Source organism: Hoplias malabaricus, chromosome 12 (assembly GCF_029633855.1).
Source record: "Hoplias malabaricus isolate fHopMal1 chromosome 12, fHopMal1.hap1, whole genome shotgun sequence".
Classification (NCBI taxonomy): domain Eukaryota; kingdom Metazoa; phylum Chordata; class Actinopteri; order Characiformes; family Erythrinidae; genus Hoplias; species Hoplias malabaricus.
Window position 1 is genome coordinate 12,717,461 of NC_089811.1, and position 21,664 is coordinate 12,739,124.

Below are 21,664 nucleotides of genomic sequence, written 5' to 3' on the forward strand. Positions count from 1 at the left end.
TGGAACACCCCACCAGGTGTCACAATGTCTACCACATAAATGCAGCAAGTGTATAGCAATCATTGTGTTTCATTGTGTTTATATATAATGTCAACTTAAAATAAAGCTACATTTGAAACAATATATAATGCCATCACTAAGTGCTTCAATGAAATTGATTGATGGTTTACATTATTATTATTCATTCATTCATTATCTGTAACCGCTTATCTAATTCAGGGTTGCGGTGGGCCCAGAGCCTACCTGGAATCATTGGGCGCAAGGCGGGAATACACCCTGGAGGGGGCACCAGTCCTTCACAGGGCCATTATTATTATTATTTATTAATTTTTGTAAATGGGGAATAGCTTTACAAGAAGTACTCGATGGCATTTCAAACATTTATAATGTGTTTAAAATCCTTAATATGTATTATAGGTGCTTTATCATTATGCACGTTATTATTTATTTAAAATAAATTATAATGAATAGTTAAACTTGATCATTTTGTAGCACTTTCTGTATGCATCTCTTTCATGCAGTTAGTTGTCTCCCGAATTTGGAGTCAGTAATGTAACAGTAACTGTAACAGCACAAAAAGTCAAAATTACAATATAGTTTGAGCATTAATACAGTACTATAGTCATCTCTGTTCAATGTTTGGAGGACTCCCCACTGTCCAAATGCCTCCAGATGCGGTTTCTTTGTTGGAGCTGATATAGCGAAAGCTCCTGAGCCAATTCTGACCGAGGCTCTTATTGTGTTTCCCCATTTACAGAGCCAGGGCTATGTATAAACATCTGACTTTTTTCCCCATGTGCATTAGATTAAAAGTGTGAACACCACATTTGAAACTAGCTACAAAATGACTTAAATATGATTCAAATATGATTGTGTGATCAGTTATAAATTATGTCATGTTTTTTTTTTACTCAATCAGAGGTAAGGGTTTTTGCCCTCCCATTTTCAAGGTGCTCATGCCTGCAGTATGATTATGACAACCAATGAATTTACCCCAGTAAATATGACTAAAGTCTCATGTTTGTACTCCTGTAAATTGCAAACTACAATTCTGGTTTAGAAAACAAATGTGATTTGCTTTGTCGTATGAAAAGAGCCTGAGCTCTATCAGAACACTATCTCACAATAAGTTTAAGTTTTTTACAAGTTAAAAAAAAATACCTGTAATTTCTCCGTAAAACATGGATAAATCTATGGACAAACAAAATTTAAATCAAATGAAAATAGAACTAGACTGAACTCAATGAAATCATGTGTTTTGTTTTGCTTCTTTTTCTGCGAAGAGGTGTGTTTTGGAGAAGGTAATGATACAGGAGTGCAGTGTGGTGGTAGCTGCTTGTTGAAACCTGCTGTTGAAACCAGCTGTGACTGCTGTTTTGCTATTTAAAAAAAAACACCACCTCACCGCAGGAGCAGTGCAGTAAAGGATTCTAAAGAAATGGATAAGCATAGTGAGTAGGGCACACCTTTGATAAAAATAAAACTTTCATTTCTCAAAAATAGCTATGTTATAAACATCATTGTTGTGTTTTCGTTCCTAACACACCTGCACAGCAGATAATCTCCACTCAAGCTGGAACTTGCTGGAATGTGGCCTGGCTGATGGTCTTTGATTCCTCTCAATAGTCAAGAGAGGGAGTACAGGGAGACAAGCAGCTAGTAGCAATAAACACATTTCTCCTGAAAAGGGAATTAAGATTACAAAGATCTTTCATATTTGCTGTATAAATATACATCCAAGATGTGAACAAAATGATTCAGAGTGGTTTGATTCAGACATAAGCATTCCAACATCTATAAACATCATGTTATAAAGTTATTCTACTACAGTGCACTATACACAGGATACAGGGAACTAGGGTTCACTCTGTATACAGTGCAAATATAGTAATTATATTTGTTGTCCAAAGTGACCAATGAGCCTTCATCATTTTAATTTAAATGGTAAAAAGTTTGTTCCCCATCTTGTATGTCCGCTCCCTCAAATGACATATTGTAAATATATACGTTTTATTGCAAAATTTCCAATCAACATACAATAATTTGGACATTCATGGTGGAGAGGTACATAAAGGATGTGGTGCGGCAAAGACAATGTATTAATTCAGGTTTACCACTATTTCACCCTTATAAACAGTGCAGAAACACTACCCTGTGTTCACACTGGATAGTACATGAAAATGTATATTTGCAGTGTGTATTTGCATTGTTGACATCAACATCTTGATTTCCATCACCAATGCTATAAAAAGTTTAAATTGAGGTCTTAATTGTCTCTGCAATGAACCATTCCATTTTAAAACACCCTGAATGACTGTAAGCACACTCTGCCTTCACCAGCTCTTTGTAGGTCAGAAAAGCCTGGTCAGGTTGCCATCATTAAAGCAGAAAGAGTTCAGGTCCTTTTTGAAGTAAGCTCAAATAAGCTGGACATTACTGATCATTAGGGTATCATAGTCTCTGAGGTGCAATGCTACAACACCACCAAGTGTAGCATTGGCTTAACACTGGATTCAGGTCTAAATATAGAGTAAACGTCTTGTTTTGTTGACCCATTGCTCCCATCCCCCATCAGTTTGTATCTCCTGGCTTCAGCATTGCCCGCCCCTGAAGCCCTCCACCACCCCACACCCTGTAGATTACAATAGCTGAATCACAGCAAAGACATCAAACACCTTTGAATAAAAAAGGAATGGCATAAAATCAAATATACACAATTTTCCACTTACTCTGAATGCATTCAAGATTTTGTTAGAAATATAGCCTCATAGCACCAGCACTCAAGTAAATAAGCAAAATTTTGATGCCAAACAAGCCCTGGCTAGGTGCCTACACCTAGGGCAGTAAGAAAATTGTATGCATTTTGATGACTCAGCACTGTTTTTCCACTCAACCCAGTCCCTCACAAGAGTAAAAGACCACAAAGCATTTTCTCTTTACAGTTTTTAATTGAAAAATACTTCAGGATTCACCCTTTGTTTTGACTGTGTACTACAATAATCTGATTTTTGCAATACAGTGTTTGAACTCTGCTGTTTTGGTAAGAAAAAAAGTGCTAACCGGTGGATCATATAGCAAGCATGTGGATGGCAGGCATCCTCCACCACATATGATGTCCATTTTTTTGTTCATGTCTTCATAGGCCTGGATGCGTAAAGCAAAGTCCATGCACTGAATGAGACCCAACGTACGCAAAACTATCTCTTCTGCAAACCTGAACTGCAATATCCACCAACCATCAGCTTCTCATTCTCTCACTCACTCAAGTCACTCACTCACTCACTCATCAGACGTCAACAGGGATTGTTAATATAACAGGGATGTTAGGGTATTTTTTGATGTACACAGTATATATATATGCCTTCTAGAGGGCTGTCAATGGAGAAATCAAGCATTCCATGAACCAAAACTGCAGCGTTGTAGTTTTTCACAGTGCTTAAGTAGAGAACTCCTTCAGTATGACAACGAGGCTACTTGTAATATTGAGGAAAACTGACAGCAGCAGAAAGGGACCAGCCCTTTGTCATATTACGTTTTTTTTTTTTTTTTTAATTTTCATTTCCAAAAGTTCAGTTCATTTTTGGGTTCTTCATGGTTAAGACCATGTGTCCTCCATTGAGTCATAACTAGCTCCAACAAATATCCATCTAAAAGAAAAGCAAAGCAAAGTCCCCCCCAGTGTCAGCAAGGTTAGCAGTCAACAGTGCAACATTGCTGGTCTTCCAAAAAGACCAACGGCTACAAGCTCAAATAAAGGCATGATCAACGAGGGAAGGTGGCAATGGAAAAAAAAAAACAGATGTGACCCTCAGTAATCACGTCTTCTTGTCCTTCTGTTTGAAGGTCTCCTTTTGCTTGATGCTGATGTCATAATGCTTGTCCATGCCCTTGTGCAGGCACTCTCCAATGCTTTGGACATAGTACTAATGAACGATATCCCCACCATGACTGAAGGCCACCTACTATTGGAAGCCAGTTTTCTTCAAAATGTTCAGTTCATTTTTGGGTTCCTCATGGCTGAAAGCATGTGTTCTCTGATAAGCCACCACTGACTCTTGCACAAATCCAACTGAAAGCAAAGAAATGAGCCCCCAACGTCAACAAGGTCACCAGTCAGTCCCCAGTGCAACGTTGCAGGCCTCCTGAGAAGACCATGGGCTACAAACACAAATAAAGTCATGATCAAGAGGGGAACAAATGATGAAAAAAAAAAAGAAGCAGTTGAGATGACCCTCTGTTATCGCTTCTTTTTCTGTTTGAGGGCCTTCCGACGCTTCACGATCATCTCATAAAGCTTGTCCATGCCCTCATGAAGACCCTCCCCGATGATGGCACATGCAGGCTGGACATGGTATGAGGTTGAGGGTGTCAGCTCGCTGAGGGCCAGCTGCTTCTCGATGTCTGCTACTGTCAGGGACCTAGGAAGGTCCTGCTTGTTGGCAATGACCAGCAGCGGGGTGCCCTGGTTCTCTGCGAACTTAGTCACCTTGTGCAGTTCCGTCTTGGCCTCCTCCAGGCGGTCCACATCCACCGAGTCCACTACGTAGATTATGCCGTCCGTGCAGCGGCTGTAGGACTTCCAGAGCGGTCGTAGCTTCTCCTGGCCGCCAACATCCCAGAAGTGGCAGCTGATGCCCTTGGCAGCACCATTGCTCAGCTTGATCTTCTCAGTGTTGAAACCAATGGTGGGCACAGTGTTGACAAACTCGTTGAACTTGAGCCTGTAGAGCACCGTGGTCTTACCGGCTGAGTCCAGGCCCAGCATCACAATGTGGAGGGACTGGAAGGCAGAAATGTTCGAAAAGCTGTTGCCCATTTTGTTTTTCGTTTTTGGCTCCTTCTTTATGTGTGCAGAAAGAATAGATTCACAAGGCTAGCAACCCCTCAGATCACAGACAGTCATAAATAAGACAGGGTACAGTAGGATGCTATGGAGCGAAATATTTGATTTTGATTCTTCTTCTCAGCACATGGGTGTTTGGTTGCTTTTGACTGGTCTATCTTACCTATTGGTTGCTCACAAGCTCCATGTTACCAGGCTAAATTTCCTCAGAGCTTAAGGTGTTAAAATTGGACTTGTGCTCCAATGTTGATATAAATACGAAGAAATCGTCCAGCCTTAAGGCAGAGGCTTGTTTGTTACCAGTGTATAGGCGCGTCCTTATTCCTTGGGGTGTGGAAATGATGCCGCAGTGAGGCACGGCCACCCAGAACCAAGGCTTACATTAGCATGCTCCCCACGACCACCTTAAAATGCCATTGCGACACCCCCCACCCAGCACTGGCTCTTATTCCAGGCTGTCCGGGTTGATGCGTCCTCCTCCGGAGTGCTTCAGTCCTCTGAAGGCAATCCACAACCGGCTGTTGTTTTGTTGTTATCCAGTCATACATAAGTCCATTCACATACTGGTGGTCTGTAGTCCACACCCAGTGTCCTGACAGTGATCCGAGTGACCGTTATGGGGAGCAGCACCGTGCTGCCCTGCTCCTGGAGTTCTGTTCGCGGCGAGAGAAAATCCGCGACTGATCACAACAGGAGCTGCGCTCGGCGCTTAGGCTCCGCCCACAACTGCGGTGGAAAACAAACCTGCGACACTTTATGGTCCTTTTCCCACCCGTTTTCAGACTAACCCCGCCCACCGTGCGCTACGATTGGCTACAGTTCACCAGATTATTTTCTTCAATAAAGTAAAATTAAACAACTTAAAATAAAAACAAGAATATAAATCGTATTTAAGTATTTTGACGACGATCATTCTAGAGCTTAAAACTATAGATTACAGAAACTAAAAGCTTAAAACTATAGATTATATTGGTCAAAGTAAAACATTACATTTCAATTTTTACTGTTTTCATTTAAATTGTTTTTGTATTGTTTTATCTTTATACACACTATCATTATATATTCATATTTAACGCACTTTTTAAGTTACTAAACCCCGATTTTCCTACATTACATGTCACATTGGCTGTTTGCAAAACTAACTTGATAGCCCTGTGCTGCGATTGGCTCAAACTACCGAGGTCTGTGTTGTGATTGGCCGATATTAAGAGGTGGCGGGTCTTGTTTGGAAACACGGAGAGAATTACAGGTTTTAAAAAAAAGGATTTAAAAAAATGTTAGAATTCAAAGTGTATTATTTATTCAGCAAGAATATTCAGTAACAAATCCACAAGTTCTCACAACTATAGGCTATATAAGAGCATAAACGATTATTTATTTGTAAGAAATTATAAATACATAAATATCCATAGATCTTTTTGCAAAGCTGCCCACTCCAAAATATATATATACTCATTCATTCATTTTCCGTAACCGCTTCATCCTGATCAGGTCCGGAGCCTACAATGAATCACTGAGTACAAGACAGGAACACACAAATGACAGAGAGCACCAGTCCATCACAGGGCATCACACATTAATTCACACCAGTGAATACTCTTGCTGAACATGTCCATCTGCCAAAAACATAGAAATATTTTTGATCAATTAGTAGAATTTTCATAGTGCTGACTTCTGTAGTCCACTGTGTCCTGTAACTGCCTTAGTTATGGTCAATTATATTTATAGACCATGTGACATCATAAAACCAGCATTTTTTGTTCTTGTGATCAATACTTACAATAAAAAAAACAAAAGAAAAAAACCCACATTTACATGTATTTACTCATACACATACATATAGACACATTTATTAAAACCAACATTTTAAAGCATAAAATATTTGAATAAATACATATTTACTTTAAAAAGCGTGTACACTCTTTCTCATTACAAGTATAACTCTCAGGTAAGTAACAGTTATGGAGAAAGTAGTGATGCGGAGTAAAGAGGCTGAAAAGTTAACTGCATTGTCCTGCAACGCCACCTGCTGGCATCTTGGAAAAGATTAAATACTGTTTTCCAGTATGACACTGTAGAAATACACAGACATGATCACACTTACTTTTGCAAGTGCAAGAGTTTGTTTGTTTGTTTTTTAAATAAATTATATATATATATATATCTGTTATTTTCTCCAAGGTTTCTTGGATGATATGAAACAGCCACGGTACTGGCACCAATATTGTGGCCTGGACACATATTTAAAAAGTGATTGCCCTTGTGGAAGACCCATTTTATAGAGCATAAACTGTTATTTATGCTGTTTTTATTCACTATTTATTGGTGGTAAAATTGGCTGATTTCTCTATAGCTGGTGTTTTCCATATACTGGTTATGGCATCAATCACAAAAACTGCTGCAAAATTTAGTCAGATCTGGCCAAATTACAAATACACACTTTCTATTAGAAGAAAATAAATACTATCTAAGTATCTAAAGAGGTAATATGCACACAGTAAGTTCACACAACCCTGGTCAAATATTTTGTATTAATTTTCTAAGTAAAATCAGGCCACTACATGTTTAAAATATATAGCCCAGTATGGTTTGCCCACAATGGACATATTCTAGATTGAACATATGGGTACAATGTCGTCCAAAACTGTAAAGACCAGTGGGCTGCCCACTATTTATTTCTTAGCTTTTTATGCCCTTTCTGGTCAAGAGGCTGCTCGGATGTTTTGGGTGCTAGGCAGAGTCACACCCTGCACAGGGTTCCAGCCCATCACAGGGCTTCACATGCCCATGCAATCACTCACACACACACACAGCTGTGGACAATTTCACACAGCCAATCCACCTACTAACCACTGTAATTAGACAGTGAGAGGAAACCAGAGCACCTGGAGGAAACCTACACAGACACATAGAGAACAGACCAAACTCCTCCCAGACAATGGCCTGACGCAAGAATAAACCTCAGGACTGAAAGATCCTGGAACTGTGTGGGAGCGACCCTACCTGTTGTAGTTAAAATTATTTTAGACCACCATGAGTCTTACTGTGCGTAGTCCTATGGTGTTTTGCCCACCCTGAACCCAAAAATCACTAGAAGGGTGCTGAAGGACATGGATCAACAGTGGGCTAAACTACTGTAGGCAACCATAGAGTTGACTGTGGAAAGCTCTATGGTAGGGCTGGATGATATGGCCAAAATATATATCAAAATATACTTCTTAATTTTGGTTGATAGAATGTAATTCAGATATCAATATCAACAATATAAAAGCCACAGATAAACAGCCAAGAAAAAAAAAAACACAACAACAACAAGTCAACACCATCAAACAAAGCTCTTGACTTGGTTAATATTAATATTATTTTAACTAAATTTAATACTGTGTGCAATATTGAAAATGTTACTGAAACATTTTATACTACTACTACTACTAATAATACATCATAACATCAATACATTATTTCAAGCACCTTTCTATGCACCCAAAGACACAGTAGAAAGAAAATAGAATGAAATGTAAAATTAAAAAATAAAACAATGAACCAACCAAACAAACCCCCCCCCCCCCCAAAAAAAAAAAACCCCACAGTGTACCAATAAATAAAATATATCTAAAATTTAATACCCATGACAGTATGTATTTTTTTTTATAAAAATACTAATACTGACATGATTTGGTAACATTTAAATTAAATGTCCAAACTCATGCTAGTCCACAGTTGACTTAATTAGCATGGAACAGTAAGGAGATCATAGTCTGAGGAACTGAGTGCCCGAAGAGGCTTATAGGTGTGGAATAAGTAAGAAAGACGAAAAAGGAGCCAGACAATTTACTGCCTTATGTGTAAGAAGTAATCATTTAAAAGTTTTACCAAAACTGAGGGAGGCAAGATTAAGAAGGTTTGGGCATGTGCAGAGAAGAGATGAAAGTTACATTAGAAGAAGAGTACTGACGATGGAACCATCAGGCAGGAGGAAGAGAGGAAGACCAAAGAGGAGGTTTATGGATGTGCTGAAGGAGGACATGCAGGTGAAGGGTGTGAATGAAGGGAACGTTCATGACAGGGCAAGATGGAGAAGGATGATCCGCTTTTGGGACAGCCAAAAGAAGAAGAAGACCAAAACTGACAGGGAGACAATGGAGATTATACAGAATTTGAGTAGTACTGATATCAAATAATTATCCAGCCCTACTCTATGGTGTATTGCTCGTATAGGTAAATCCCTAGTGCCTTAGTGCCAGAAGTGCATTAATGGACACAGTACAAGAGTGGGCTAAAGTCTTGTAGGCCACAGTGTGGTTGCCTCTCACGGCCTGCTGAAACCCAAAATGGCACCAAAGGGTCCTGTTTGTTGGGCATCAATGCAGTTTTACATCAATGTTTCACAACCCTGGTACTCAAGTTTTCTCCACTCCCAACACATGTAATATAACTAATCACCCTGAGCTTGTCATGAGTGTGTTAAAGCAGAGAAAAATAATAGAGAATGCATTTTTACTGTTAGCCCACAAGGTGGCAGACTCCTATTTCTACTGTTCTTACTCTTAGACCTCATGGGTTTGTTTAGAGCTGTGATATTTGCAGGATAATTGCATGCCTGCAGCTCTGCTGGACTGGCCGCTGGGCTGCTCCGGCCTTGAGCAACTTCCACGTACCAGAAAAAAAGCCGTTTTAAACATGTAGAAATATTGGACTTGAGACAATGAGCTTTATATGAACTGTCTGAGAGTTTACTGTAAGGCTATATACAATAACGGGCCTGAATGATGCAACAAACCGCAAGCACAAAGCTTTCATGGTAGCAATGTGAACAATAGAACTAAATAATGTAATGAATTACAACTTATTATTATCGCATTTATAACAATCTTTCCACCAACTGTAGTCAATTTGTAGTTTTACTTTAGCTTTGATGCTAACGTAATGGAAGCTTCCATTTATTCGTTGCTCGATTCATGTCAAGATGTTAAGTTAGCACAAAATGCCCTGCTTAAGGCAACACTACAACATACGCCATAGGGATGAAAGTTTGTGATCATGCCTTTCAGGATTTAATACCATTCTTCTATGTGAGGTCAGATGTTAGATGATCAGTGCTGAAGCCATTCCAACTATTTCTAAAGGTATACGATGGTGCTCCACTTGCACTTCTACTGTTTCACAACTTAACGTTGGGGAGGCGTTGCCCATCTCTAACCAGTGTTAGCTCTGGACATGGTGATTTTAAAGTATTGCCAATATACTGCTGTCCATATTTCATATATTTTATGGATATTATCAAAGCCATGTGAACACAATATCTGTAACATTAAGCAGCCAAGTTCACTCATGAGCAAGTTCACACAAACTTGAAGACATAGTGTAGTTATCTGTAATAATGAGCAAAGGTGTGTCACAATGTTAGCTAACATCAGTAGCAGTGGATATTGAAGCCTGGATTTGGTTTGATTTGGATTAAGGAGAAAATCATGCTAATTGCTATGTATGTGTTAATTTGTTGGCTGATCTACTACTTTAATAATAACCTAGTATCACTGAAGCATTTTATTACTTCTTTTTTCTTCTTCCTTTTAAATTCCTAAGCATCACTGCAGTGTATTAGAGAGTTAAGCTTTTCACATTAGACAGATAAATAGTACACAGGATTAATGTTCATACCTTCACCTTCCTGATGAGGAATGTGCTCCACTTTAAGGCCAAAGAGTACCAGTCCCCACACACAAACATTCCTGTCTCTGTGGGGCGTTTCCATGATCCACACTGAAAGCAAACCCAACATTAAACTCAGTAAACAAAAGCTCACCTTGGCCTTTCTTAACTTGTTGTATTGCGGTGCAGCTTTTTCTGTATATCTTTCCATGAGGAGCAACCAATTATCCCCACAATATCTGGCCATCCACCCACAAAGTGATAAATACAAACACTCAAACACACACGTACTCTTAATGCACACGCACATCTTTTCCACTCAAGAACCTGTCATGCTAATTTACAATTCTTACACTTGAATATAAATCTTGTTTCCTGCATGCATATCAATGTCATGTTGCATACATGAGCTTTAAACTGATATTAGAGGCACTGCCAAGCCTGTTTTCTTTTTTTTTTTTTTGTTTTGTTTTGTTTGTTTTTTAAAGCAAAACATATACACCTTGAGATAGGTAGCAACAAGTTACCTTTACTTATGTAAGATATATTTGTGGTTTCCTGAGTATTTTCAACCTATAAGTATAATTTTTGAGGGGATTTAATTATACATTTTGTTTTAAAAGACCACAAATAAAAATGTGATTACAGTTTTAGATATTTAGACTCGGCTTGACCCTTTTAGCTTGTTGTTTTCCACTAGCACAGCTCCCCTGTGAAATGGAGCTGGTGACATCGTAAAACCCTGTCTGTAATGGGAAGTGAATGCTTTGAAAACCACAACAACGATGGTAGTTAGGCACTGTTTACTCGTTGTGTGTTTACGTGTTTTTTTTTTTTTTTTGACGGAACATGGCTCTTTGTCCTTGTTCTCACAGATCGGCATTCACTGAAGATTTCATTGGCCACCGACCGAAGGAGCATTTGAACCTCTTCAAAACACCGTGGGTAACAAGCTGCAATTGTGAGTTGAATAAATATAATTGTAAAATCTGTTGTGGCTAATTTGTGCTGGAGCTCTGCATTTTGTGGTGATTGACAAGTCTCTTTGGCCAATCAGCACTCTGCAGGGTGTACACGTCACACAGCTCAATTGGAACCGTAAGTAACCAGGGACTAAACAAGTACCTGGTTCCAGGGACCAGATTTGGCGAGTGGAAATCCAAAAGTAACAAGCTGAGTCGAGTCATGTAAGTTCCATACAGTGGAAAAGCTCCATTAGTTCCAGTGCTTGTAAATGCTGGATGTATTAATATGACCCAGTGTTGTTCTAGAAATAACTCATGCTTATGAATTTTTATGTACTTGGTATGGTACTTCTACGCAAGTAGATTTTGGGAAGGTACTTTTTCTTGAATTAATAATTTACTCAAGTAAGGCCATTGTGCCTATTGCTGCTGTCTGTGCATTTATTTACATTTTCACTAGCGCTTAGAAGCCTCTAGGTTAGCATCAGGCAAAGAACACGCTTAAATCATCACACAGTTGCCTCAAACCAAGTAGATTATTCATATAATGTCAATATATAGTTACTTCTAGTTTCAGGTACTGTATGGCATACTTTTTTGTACAAATATGGGGAAAGTAGGGTACATTAGCATAGATAAAAACAGTAATAGCAACGATTTTGAAGCTTTGTTTTTCTGCACCCCTACACTAAACCAGAGTTAATGCCAGGCCCACACTACTTGATTTGCAACCTGATGTTGAAAATGAGAGACACCCCACAAATAGCGACATTTCTTCACAGATTTTTCTGTGCTTGATCGTTAACCTGCCTCGGATGAAACACTACACACTTTCAGACTGCATAGGGTTCAACAGACAGACAGACAGTTCCTCAAAACCTTGTAGGAGGTTCCCATGAACAGCTACATCGCGAGAGCAGGTGGAAGTATCTCACAACTAACCCATAACTCTAGCTTGGCTCTCTTTTGTTTATGGTTTTTCAGGCATGATGTTAACTTCTTGTTTGACACCTGAGAGCCGGCATCCATCTCACACAACATGATTCTGAGTCATACGTATTGAGCATGTCTCATGCTTAGGATTCACAATCGGAGCAGTCCTGGGAAAAAATCAGAGGAGTAAAAATTGCATTATAGACACCCCACACTACAGGAAAATTTGGGAAAATAGTAATTTGTAGTCTGAGCCAAGCATAACATTTAGGTTTCCAACAATTATTGGAAAAGGGTTAATAAGCAATTCAATGATATGATTGTTTGTAATCAAGACAGAAAGCATTTTGGTAATCTGTTAGCTGGCATAACAAAATTGGGCAGTTTGTGATCTCCTTAAAGCATGCTGATGTTGTGTTAGAGGCAGATCTAAAAGAAGAAATGGCCTTTCACAACTAAAGAAGGAAGCCTGTGCTAGCATTCACTGTCCCAGCTGGGTGTTGTTATGATATGTTCTGTCTTTTTCTATAAACAACAGAATGGTGTACAGGGTCAAAACATCCACATCCAAATCTATTTGGAAATAATATATATGATTTTTTTTATGATTATATATAAGATTTAGCCATTCTAACAAGAAGGTTATAACGTACTTACATTAGTTTTCTCAAAGCCCCAGTGCAAAACTAAAGCAAACTTCAGAAAAAAAAAACACACGTCCTGTCTGATTTACTGTTTCTGAGGTGAAAGGGAAACCTACATTTGATATTTAAGCTTAACAATCAATCTTAATTTAAACAGATTTCCATTGGAATGTGAAGGTGATGGGATTAGCTCGAGGAATTTGCTCGTCCTGGTTATGTCAGGCTCCTGCACCACCCCCTGTGGGCTGTTTGGGAAGATAATTGGCTGAGACACAACTCAACACCGTCCCGAGAGACAAGTGAGGCTGCTGCTGCTGCCCTCGGATGAACTGGTTAAACTATTGCTCTAAAATAGACAGTGACTTCGCTGTCATAATTCAGTCACTTTTTGGTTTTCCAGGATCTTGGGGAGTGAAGAATTTACACACAGTGAGCAGAGGGGAGTAAGATTGCATGAGGTGAAGATAAGGTGATAATGTGAAGTTTTAGTGTGGGTTTAAGGTGAAGAAAGTACTGCTCAGACATATCAAGCTGAAAGGGAGTTTTCAAGGATTTTTCAAGACTTTTTCAACACTTACTTGTTTCAGGGTAATGCCATTCAGAGATTTGATGTGGTAATTCCTGGCAATTTGCCTTAATGTTAAGTACTGTATTTCTACAACTCCACCCAATATCTTTAGGTTTATTTGAAGTTTTACACTCTTAGAAATGTTCCAATATCTGACTTAAGTCTTCTCAGAAAGTACAAGCCATAACTTCTGCAAAGGAGTTCAATCTATTTTTAATATGCTTGATTTCTTAGAAATATTACTTCAGCAGATATCTACAGACTTATGCTCAGTGCAGCTCTCTGCCACAAATGTGTTTTAGAAAATATGCTTTAGGGCAATAACAATCTGAATAGAGCATGTAATACCTCAGGCTGATAAGGAACTAGCATTTTGAGGGAGTGTTTAAGACGTGTCTGGTTTCTGTCACCAACACCATGAACAATCTGGTCAGTTTCTATAGACTAAGTTTCTATAGAACATATAACATTTCACATCAAACCATACTTTAACTTATGTAACCATTAATTACATATACAATTTAATTTGATTATGCAGAAATTTTAAAAAAGGTGAAATTCCCTTTAATGAGCCCATGCGTGCATAGTCTGGAAATGGTTTCAGTCTGGAGAAGCCTCCTGGCAGAAAGGATAAAAGAGATGATAAGGTAGGAATTTTCACAAAATGTTTTTACTGTGGTTCATTAAATCCTCCCACTAGTGCATATTGCAGGGGTACAGACCGTTCAAACCTGGTGCACAATAATTACCCCCCTGGCATTTAGGTGGTGGTGGGTGTGAGACAGGAACACACCCTGGAACTGTCCATCACAGGCCACTACAGTCACACTTATGGACAATTTCCACAGCCAATCCACCTACCAGCATGTATTTCAGATCCTGGGAGGAAACTGGAGCACCCAAAGGAACCCAAACAGATACAGAAAACACGCTACACTCATAGACAGTCACATGAGATGGGTCTCGAACCTATAAACCCAGGACCCTGGAGTTATGTTTTGATGTTTAAATGAATAAACATTTAATGTCTAATCTTACAACATAGATTATAATACAAAATAATAAGAGTCACCCATTGTAGAATTCACTCATTACACGCAATGGTTCACAAACTTTGGGAGATTTCAAGTTATTAGAGTTTTTAATTCTTAAAGAAATGTCTAATGTAATGCTACTTTCTGTGTAGCATGGGGATTAAAATAAGGCATAATGAAGCTATATTTATACTTACTTATCAGAAGTTTATTTATTTATTTATTTGGTAGGGGTGAGGGCTCTTCCACAGACTGTTAGACATTTAAAATGTTTTTTTTTTTTTTACAAATAAAAGCCTTACAGTTATAAGTTATCACTGTTTAATTCTCAACAAAGTTCTTATTTAACACCTCATTTTGTTCATTGTTTTTCATGGCATCTAAATGAAGAAAATAAATTATTAGATCTGTGATTAAAAACTCTTACAGCTGTGTCTACACAAATATGTTCTGGATAAAAAGACTAGGAAAACTGATTGATGTATCTTGAAGGTGGGAGGACATTTTGAAGAACAACCTGAGGGTGGATGTTTGCAGATAAGGTGTTTGGCATTCAGTAGCTAACCAACAAAATCAGAGGAAATCAGAGAACTAATGTTACTGCTAAGAAGCCAAATACCATTAAACTGAACACAAATATAGCTTAAATGACAGAAGGTGAGAGAAGGGTAAGCTAAAAATTAAACTTAGCAACTTACCTCAGTTTGGCTCCTTTTTCCAGTTTGTGCTGAAGAAACATAAAACACTGCCTTCTTCAGAGGCAATGGCCCAGGTACAAGTTACACTAACATAAGCTTGGTTGTACATATTAGCGTACAGGCTAGCAGCTAAAAGGTTGGTTGCATGGTATATTTGTGCACTGCATGCTGGATATTGTAGTGAAAAAAAGACTGGCTAATGAAAGCTTCTCCAGAAGGGATTGTTAGTTGGTAGTAGAGTCTGTAATATAGTACCCATCATGCCCCAGACACCCCAATAAAAAGATGTTTTATTGCTATTTGTTGTGACTCTTTTGTTGATGTGTTGTGAAGTTTAGCTTGTAGTTGTTTTGCTTGTATTGTTCTGTGTATGAGGATGATATTTTTGCTGTGATGTGTAGTGGCCATCTTTCTCACACTACTCAGGTTTATTGGTGACCTCCCGTCAATTTTGAGCTATTGTCATACCACAGGTGGGGATATCTCTGTCTAAGATGGAACACCCAGTGAATGTAAAATGGCTTTCTACTCGCCATTCACTGAAACACTTCAATATAAAAGTAATGAATTCAGACCAGTTAGGCTGAGGAATTTAATAGATAACACTGCATTACTGATGCGTTCCTCTCTTCAGCCTGTGAAGCTTCAAACAGCATAAAAACAAAGTGTAATCCAATGGGTAATTGTTCATCATATGCAAAGCTGAAGTTCCTAGGATGACATGGAAAGAATTGTGGTGTGCTCCTCAGGCTCTGGCCTCATTCTCTATGTTAGACAGGTTAATATTTCATGGTTCCCCATAGAAAGCTTTGCAGGAATCTAACACCACCATGAGGAGGTTGTGCAGGAATTCGGTGACCAAATTCTTTCTGGCATGAGGTGACCTACTGCAGGGCATGATGGGTAGGCACACACTGTCCTTGGAGGCTGGGGAAGAGCTGACGGAAATTGTAAAAAACCACAGCCTTGATGTGATCATTCCAGCTCCACCATTGCACAATGCATGGAATATTAGAGAACCTCTCAGAAGAACATGAGGAGAGGATAACTGCTATGAACAGAGAGAAGGATGGAGAGAAAATGGAGCAGTGAATGATAAAGGGCAAGAATGCCACTGTATTGAAGCATTTTAACATTATTTAAATTATATTGATTTAAAATGAAAACCTATGCCTTTTCAAAAGATGAATACACTGGTAAACTGGTGTTCAGCTTGGAGCTGTGTTGGCTAGAAAGCCCCTGCAGCACTGGGCTGAAGAGCCTAGGGAACTGTGTTCACTGGATGGAGTGCCATTCAACCTTTGGAATGACATGGCGTTATGTTTGTGTTCAAAAAATGAACATGAGCACCATTCGTTAATTGTTTGTAACCGCTTATCCAGTTCAGGGTCATGGTGGGTGTGGAGCCTACCTGGATTTACTGGGCAAAAGGTAGGAACAAACCCTGGAAGGGGTGACAATTCTTCACAGGGCGTCACTCACACCTATGGACTGATCCACCTACCAACGTGTGTTTTTGGACCGTGGGAGGAAACTGGAGCACCTGGAGGAAACCCACACAGACACGAGGTGAACACACCAAACTTCTCACAGAAAGTGACTCGGAGCGGGACTTGAACCCACAACCTCCAGGTCCCTGAAGCTGTGTGACTGCGACACTACCTGCTGCGCCACCGTGCCGCCCCAACACGAGTACCAGCCCTCTGTAAAGTTAATGTGGCTGAGTGCAGTCAAATCTTTTCAGTAATGCTCCAGCATCTAGTGTAGAAGTTGTTACTATAGCAAAGGAAGTACCATGTCACAAATTTGAGTAATGGAAATGGAAAAAGTGCACAACAGTTTTCAGGGTGTAAAGCCAAAAACGGAATAATTTGCAGAATGCAGTGAGGCAGAAATATCAGTTCACATGGGCAGAAAACTAGAACTGTTCAGTCTGTATTCTAGGTATAATTGTAGTTATCAGCTACATTGTGCTTCTAAATATCCCCTCTCATTTTACTTCTTTTGTTATACCTCAGGTGGGGCTACCTCTGTCTTATTTAAGATGGAACTGTATGTTTTATTCAGAGCAGTGAGGACACCCATTTAGTGTTGACTCTTAAAACCTGACCTTACTTTATCAAATACGTATATTTGTATATTGTATCAAAACAATACAATAGCAAATCATGAATTCACACAGTTCAGCTGAATGATGCAACACATGATGCAGTACTATGATAATTAAATTTTAAATTCTAGTTCAAACACAGAATGCATTTTTCACACACCAATGATATGGCTTCACTCTTCCCAATAAATAAATAAATTAAAATAAATTATTAAATAAATAATAGGTCTATTATGTCTTGGAAAAATACACTTTTAATGATTGCTTCCCGACTTTTGGCCTATAGAGCTGGTCAGAATTACTTTATTGGCCACTGCGCTTGTTCTCTGCATGTAACCCAATTCGTGCAGTGAAAAAACACATTTACACACACTAGTGAACACTAGGGGGCAGTGAGCACACTTGCCTGGATCAGTGGGCAGCCCTAGCCATGGTGCCTTCAGTCATGACCTGGCTCTGAGGATCAAACCGACAACCTTCCGGTTACAAACACAGTTCCCTAACCACCAGGCCATGGCTGCCCCCAGTACATTTATTTAGCTCAAATTAAAAGCCCAAACTTATCTAAATATTAGTTTTGAATGAAAGATATATAGAAGAACCACTTTTGTTTCCATAAAGAACCATTTTTGCTAATACATTTAAATGGGTAAAGAACCTTAAGTTTGAGTGACAGATTTTTGAACTTTTAAAATGCTTTTCCACACTCAGATTCCTTGAACAAATATGGTTCTTTATGGAACCAAAATTAGTTCTTCTATGGCATCTCTCAAGAACCCTTCGTAGCACCTTTATTTTTAAGAGTGCATATTCGATGGATATGTCTAGGCATCAGCTTTGTTGTGCTTCATTCTACATGGCCTATTGGTGTAAATATTGGTCATAAAGAATTCCTCTTCTTTGATTAGTGCTGGATAAGCTGGATAAGCTGGATAACCCTGCTGAAAGTGAGAGGTGATAAATATTTTATTGGACGAGTGGAGTTGGAAAAGACTGATGGAGGGAGTGGAATTCGTGCTTCAAGTGCTAGTCTCCGTAGCCGATTTTTCATGATAAAAGATTCTCAGGTTGTACTTTGTTGTCCTCTTTGTTGGAAAATCTGGACTCAATCATCTTTCAAGATGGACTCTAAGAATTTAAGAATTTGAGAGTTTAACATAGGAATGGACCACCATGGGTTTTTGTGTACGCAAAGGAGGCTTTTGTTGCCAAGTTTTGATGTGACTACCCCCACCACCCCCTTCCTTTCCCCGGTTACCCCTCCTTTCATCACAGACACACAGAACAATGTCCTCTTTGTTCTTTTCATCTCCGAGTGACTTGCTTGTGTTTGTCAGGTGTTGTATGGCAGCTGGGGGAAAAAATTCTATAAATTGAGGAAATGTTTCAGTCACCCCCAGCACGGAATGTTCACCATCAAAAATGAAAAGGATGTTGGACCTTACCACCATTTCTTTTCCAACTCACCCAAATGACCTGGAGCTCATTACAAACAACCTACACCACTTATTGTGTACAAACCTAGATAGTGTTGCACCAGTCAAGACCAAACAATTTAGAGAGAAAAGGCTTGCTCCATGGTACAGTGACAGCATGCGTGCATTAAAACTGGCTGCTCGTAACCATGAACGTAAATGGAGACACACAAAACTAGAATGTTTCCGAATTGCATGGCAGCACAGCCTCACCGACTACAAACATGCCTTATCTAAAGCCAAATCACAGTACATCTCTTCCCTTATAGAAAACAACAAAGACAACCCTAGATTCCTTTTTAGCACTGTATCAAATCTAATTGGAAACAAAAAGGAAATCAACCCCATTGTTCCCTCTGATTTCTGTAGCAATGACTTTATGAGGTTTTTTAATGATAAAATTGCTTGCATTCGCCTCAAAATCCAAAATCAGTCCAAAGTCACATCGGCTCTCGTAGATGAACCCCCTGCCAGCTCTGAGGTGCACTTAGACTGCTTGAATTCTGTCGATGAAAATGACTTGCTTAGTTTAATTAGCTCATCTAAATCAACTACATGCTTACTGGATCCTGTACCAACACAATTATTTAAACAAATTTTACCTAAAGTCATTAGACCATTGCTCACAATAATAAACTCATCCCTCAACATTGGATATGTACCAAAACCTCTGAAACTAGCGGTAATCAAACCAATTATTAAAAAACCCAATCTTGACCCTCTTGTACTCGCAAACTACAGGCCAATATCAAACCTCCCTTTTATTGCTAAGATTCTAGAAAAAGTCGTGTCACAGCAGTTGTGCTCTTACCTACAAAACAATGACATTCATGACATTTTTCAATCTGGATTTAGACCAAATCACAGCACAGAAACGGCTCTAACAAGAGTAACTAATGACTTACTCCTTTCACATGATAAGGGCTATATCTCTATTCTGGTGCTGCTTGACCTTAGTGCAGCATTTGATACCATAGATCATGTGATGCTTCTTGATAGGCTGGAAAATCTGGTAGGAATAAAAGGATCTGCCCTCTCTTGGTTCAGATCTTATTTATCCGATCGTTACCAATTTGTTTATCTGAATAATAAATCCTCTAATCATACTTTAGTTAAATATGGTGTCCCACAAGGATCAGTGCTTGGCCCTGTATTGTTCACACTCTACATGCTGCCACTGGGTAGACTAATCCGTAAGCATGGGATTCAATTCCACTGTTATGCTGATGACACACAACTGTATATATCAGCCAAACCCAATGATGTTGCTTGTCTACGTAAAATAACAGAATGTCTAACTGAAATTAAAGACTGGATGTTGCAAAACTTTCTCATGTTAAATTCTGATAAAACTGAGGTCTTGTTACTAGGTACAGATACTCAGATACATTCACTCAGAAATGCTGCTATTAATCTTGATAATTCAACAGTAAAACACAATGCCATCATTAAAAACTTAGGTGTAGCCTTTGATTCGACTCTCACATTTGATACCCACATATCCAATACAGTCAAAACCGCCTTCTTCCACCTACGCAATATTGCCAAAATTCGGCATATTTTATCATTAAAAGATGCAGAGAAACTAGTGCATGCTTTTATAACTTCACGTCTAGACTACTGCAATGCGCTCCTGGCAGGGAGCTCGTGCAAAGCGTTACACAAGCTTCAGTTAGTTCAAAATGCAGCAGCCAGGGTGCTCACTAGAGCTAGAAAATTTGAACATATGACCCCAGTTCTCTCGTCCCTACACTGGCTACCTGTAAAATTTCGCATTGACTATAAAATACTCCTCTTAGCTTATAAATCTCTAAACAGTTTAGGCCCGCAGTATCTTACTGAACTTCTCATACCTTATCGCCCGTCACGTACACTTCGTTCACAGGATGCCCATCTACTCTTTGTTCCTCGCATTAAGAAAAACACAGCAGGAGGAAGAGCCTTTTCTCACAAAGCTCCTCAACTCTGGAATAGCCTTCCGGTTACTGTTCGGGGCTCAGACACACTCTCAATCTTTAAATCTAGATTAAAAACCTACCTTTTCAAACAAGCTTTTGGTTAATCACTCACCTTCAGGTTACTCCTTCTATATTGGTGTTCGGGCTGGTTTTCATATTATCACTGTTCTGTATTAATCCTGTCATATCACCATAGCTACAGCATTCTTAGTTAGCTTTGTAGTACCTGCCAACAACGCTGTCTGTCGCTGGGTTCTCTTGCCTGACCAGTGGAAGCTTTTTTCGCAGGACAAATTTCCCCGTTCTTTACCATGACCCTACTAACCTTTTGTATTTTTATTTGTTCCCTTTGTCTGGCTTTCTTTCTCCTGTCTCTCTCTCATGCTTTGAGATGTCCTGCTGCTCTCCAGGTTTTGCCCTGATCCAGCCCGTGTCCTGTACAAGATCCTGGCCTTGCTAAGACTCATACATCACTAATATCATCATCCTCACCATTTTCATTTCTATTTCTCCATCATCACTAATATACTACATTTATATTACTATAACCCCTTCACTTTTACTTCTGTTCTCTATTGTGTCTCCGGTGTCGACCCGAGGAGGATGGGTTCCCCGTATGAGTCTTGGTTCCTTCCAAGGTTTCTTCCTCGTGTGCTGAGGGAGTTTTTCCTTGCCACTGTTGCCCCTGGCTTGCTCATAGGAGGCTTGGACCCGGATCTCTGTAAAGCTGCTTTGTGACGACTTTTTGTTGTGAAAAGCGCTATATAAATAAAATTTGATTTGA

At 39.2% G+C, this 21,664-nt stretch overlaps 1 protein-coding gene and 1 long non-coding RNA gene across 3 annotated transcripts; both read right to left on the minus strand.

Annotated features, from left to right (window-relative positions):
- Nucleotides 1-2,730: 2,730 nt before the first annotated feature.
- arl4cb (ADP-ribosylation factor-like 4Cb) lies at nt 2,731-5,552 on the minus strand. Its single transcript, XM_066686359.1, has one exon. The coding sequence runs from the start codon at nt 4,814-4,816 to the stop codon at nt 4,238-4,240; it is 579 nt and encodes a 192-aa protein (XP_066542456.1). The 5' UTR covers nt 4,817-5,552; the 3' UTR covers nt 2,731-4,237.
- Nucleotides 5,553-6,277: 725 nt separating this feature from the next.
- On the minus strand, nt 6,278-20,841 carry LOC136663990 (uncharacterized). 2 transcript variants are annotated; one of them, XR_010795055.1, is made up of 3 exons: nt 20,776-20,841; nt 10,505-10,606; nt 6,278-6,459 (listed from the first exon to the last, which is right to left on the minus strand). It is a non-coding gene; the product is annotated as an uncharacterized lncRNA (long non-coding RNA). The 2 variants fall into 2 exon arrangements; XR_010795056.1 differs by lacking the exon at nt 20,776-20,841 and adding an exon at nt 15,338-15,376.
- Nucleotides 20,842-21,664: the final 823 nt, after the last annotated feature.

Bases quoted from the DNA above. Each gene is read 5' to 3' on its own strand.
- arl4cb (XM_066686359.1), bottom strand. From the start codon at position 4,816: ATGGGCAACAGCTTTTCGAACATTTCTGCCTTCCAGTCCCTCCACATT.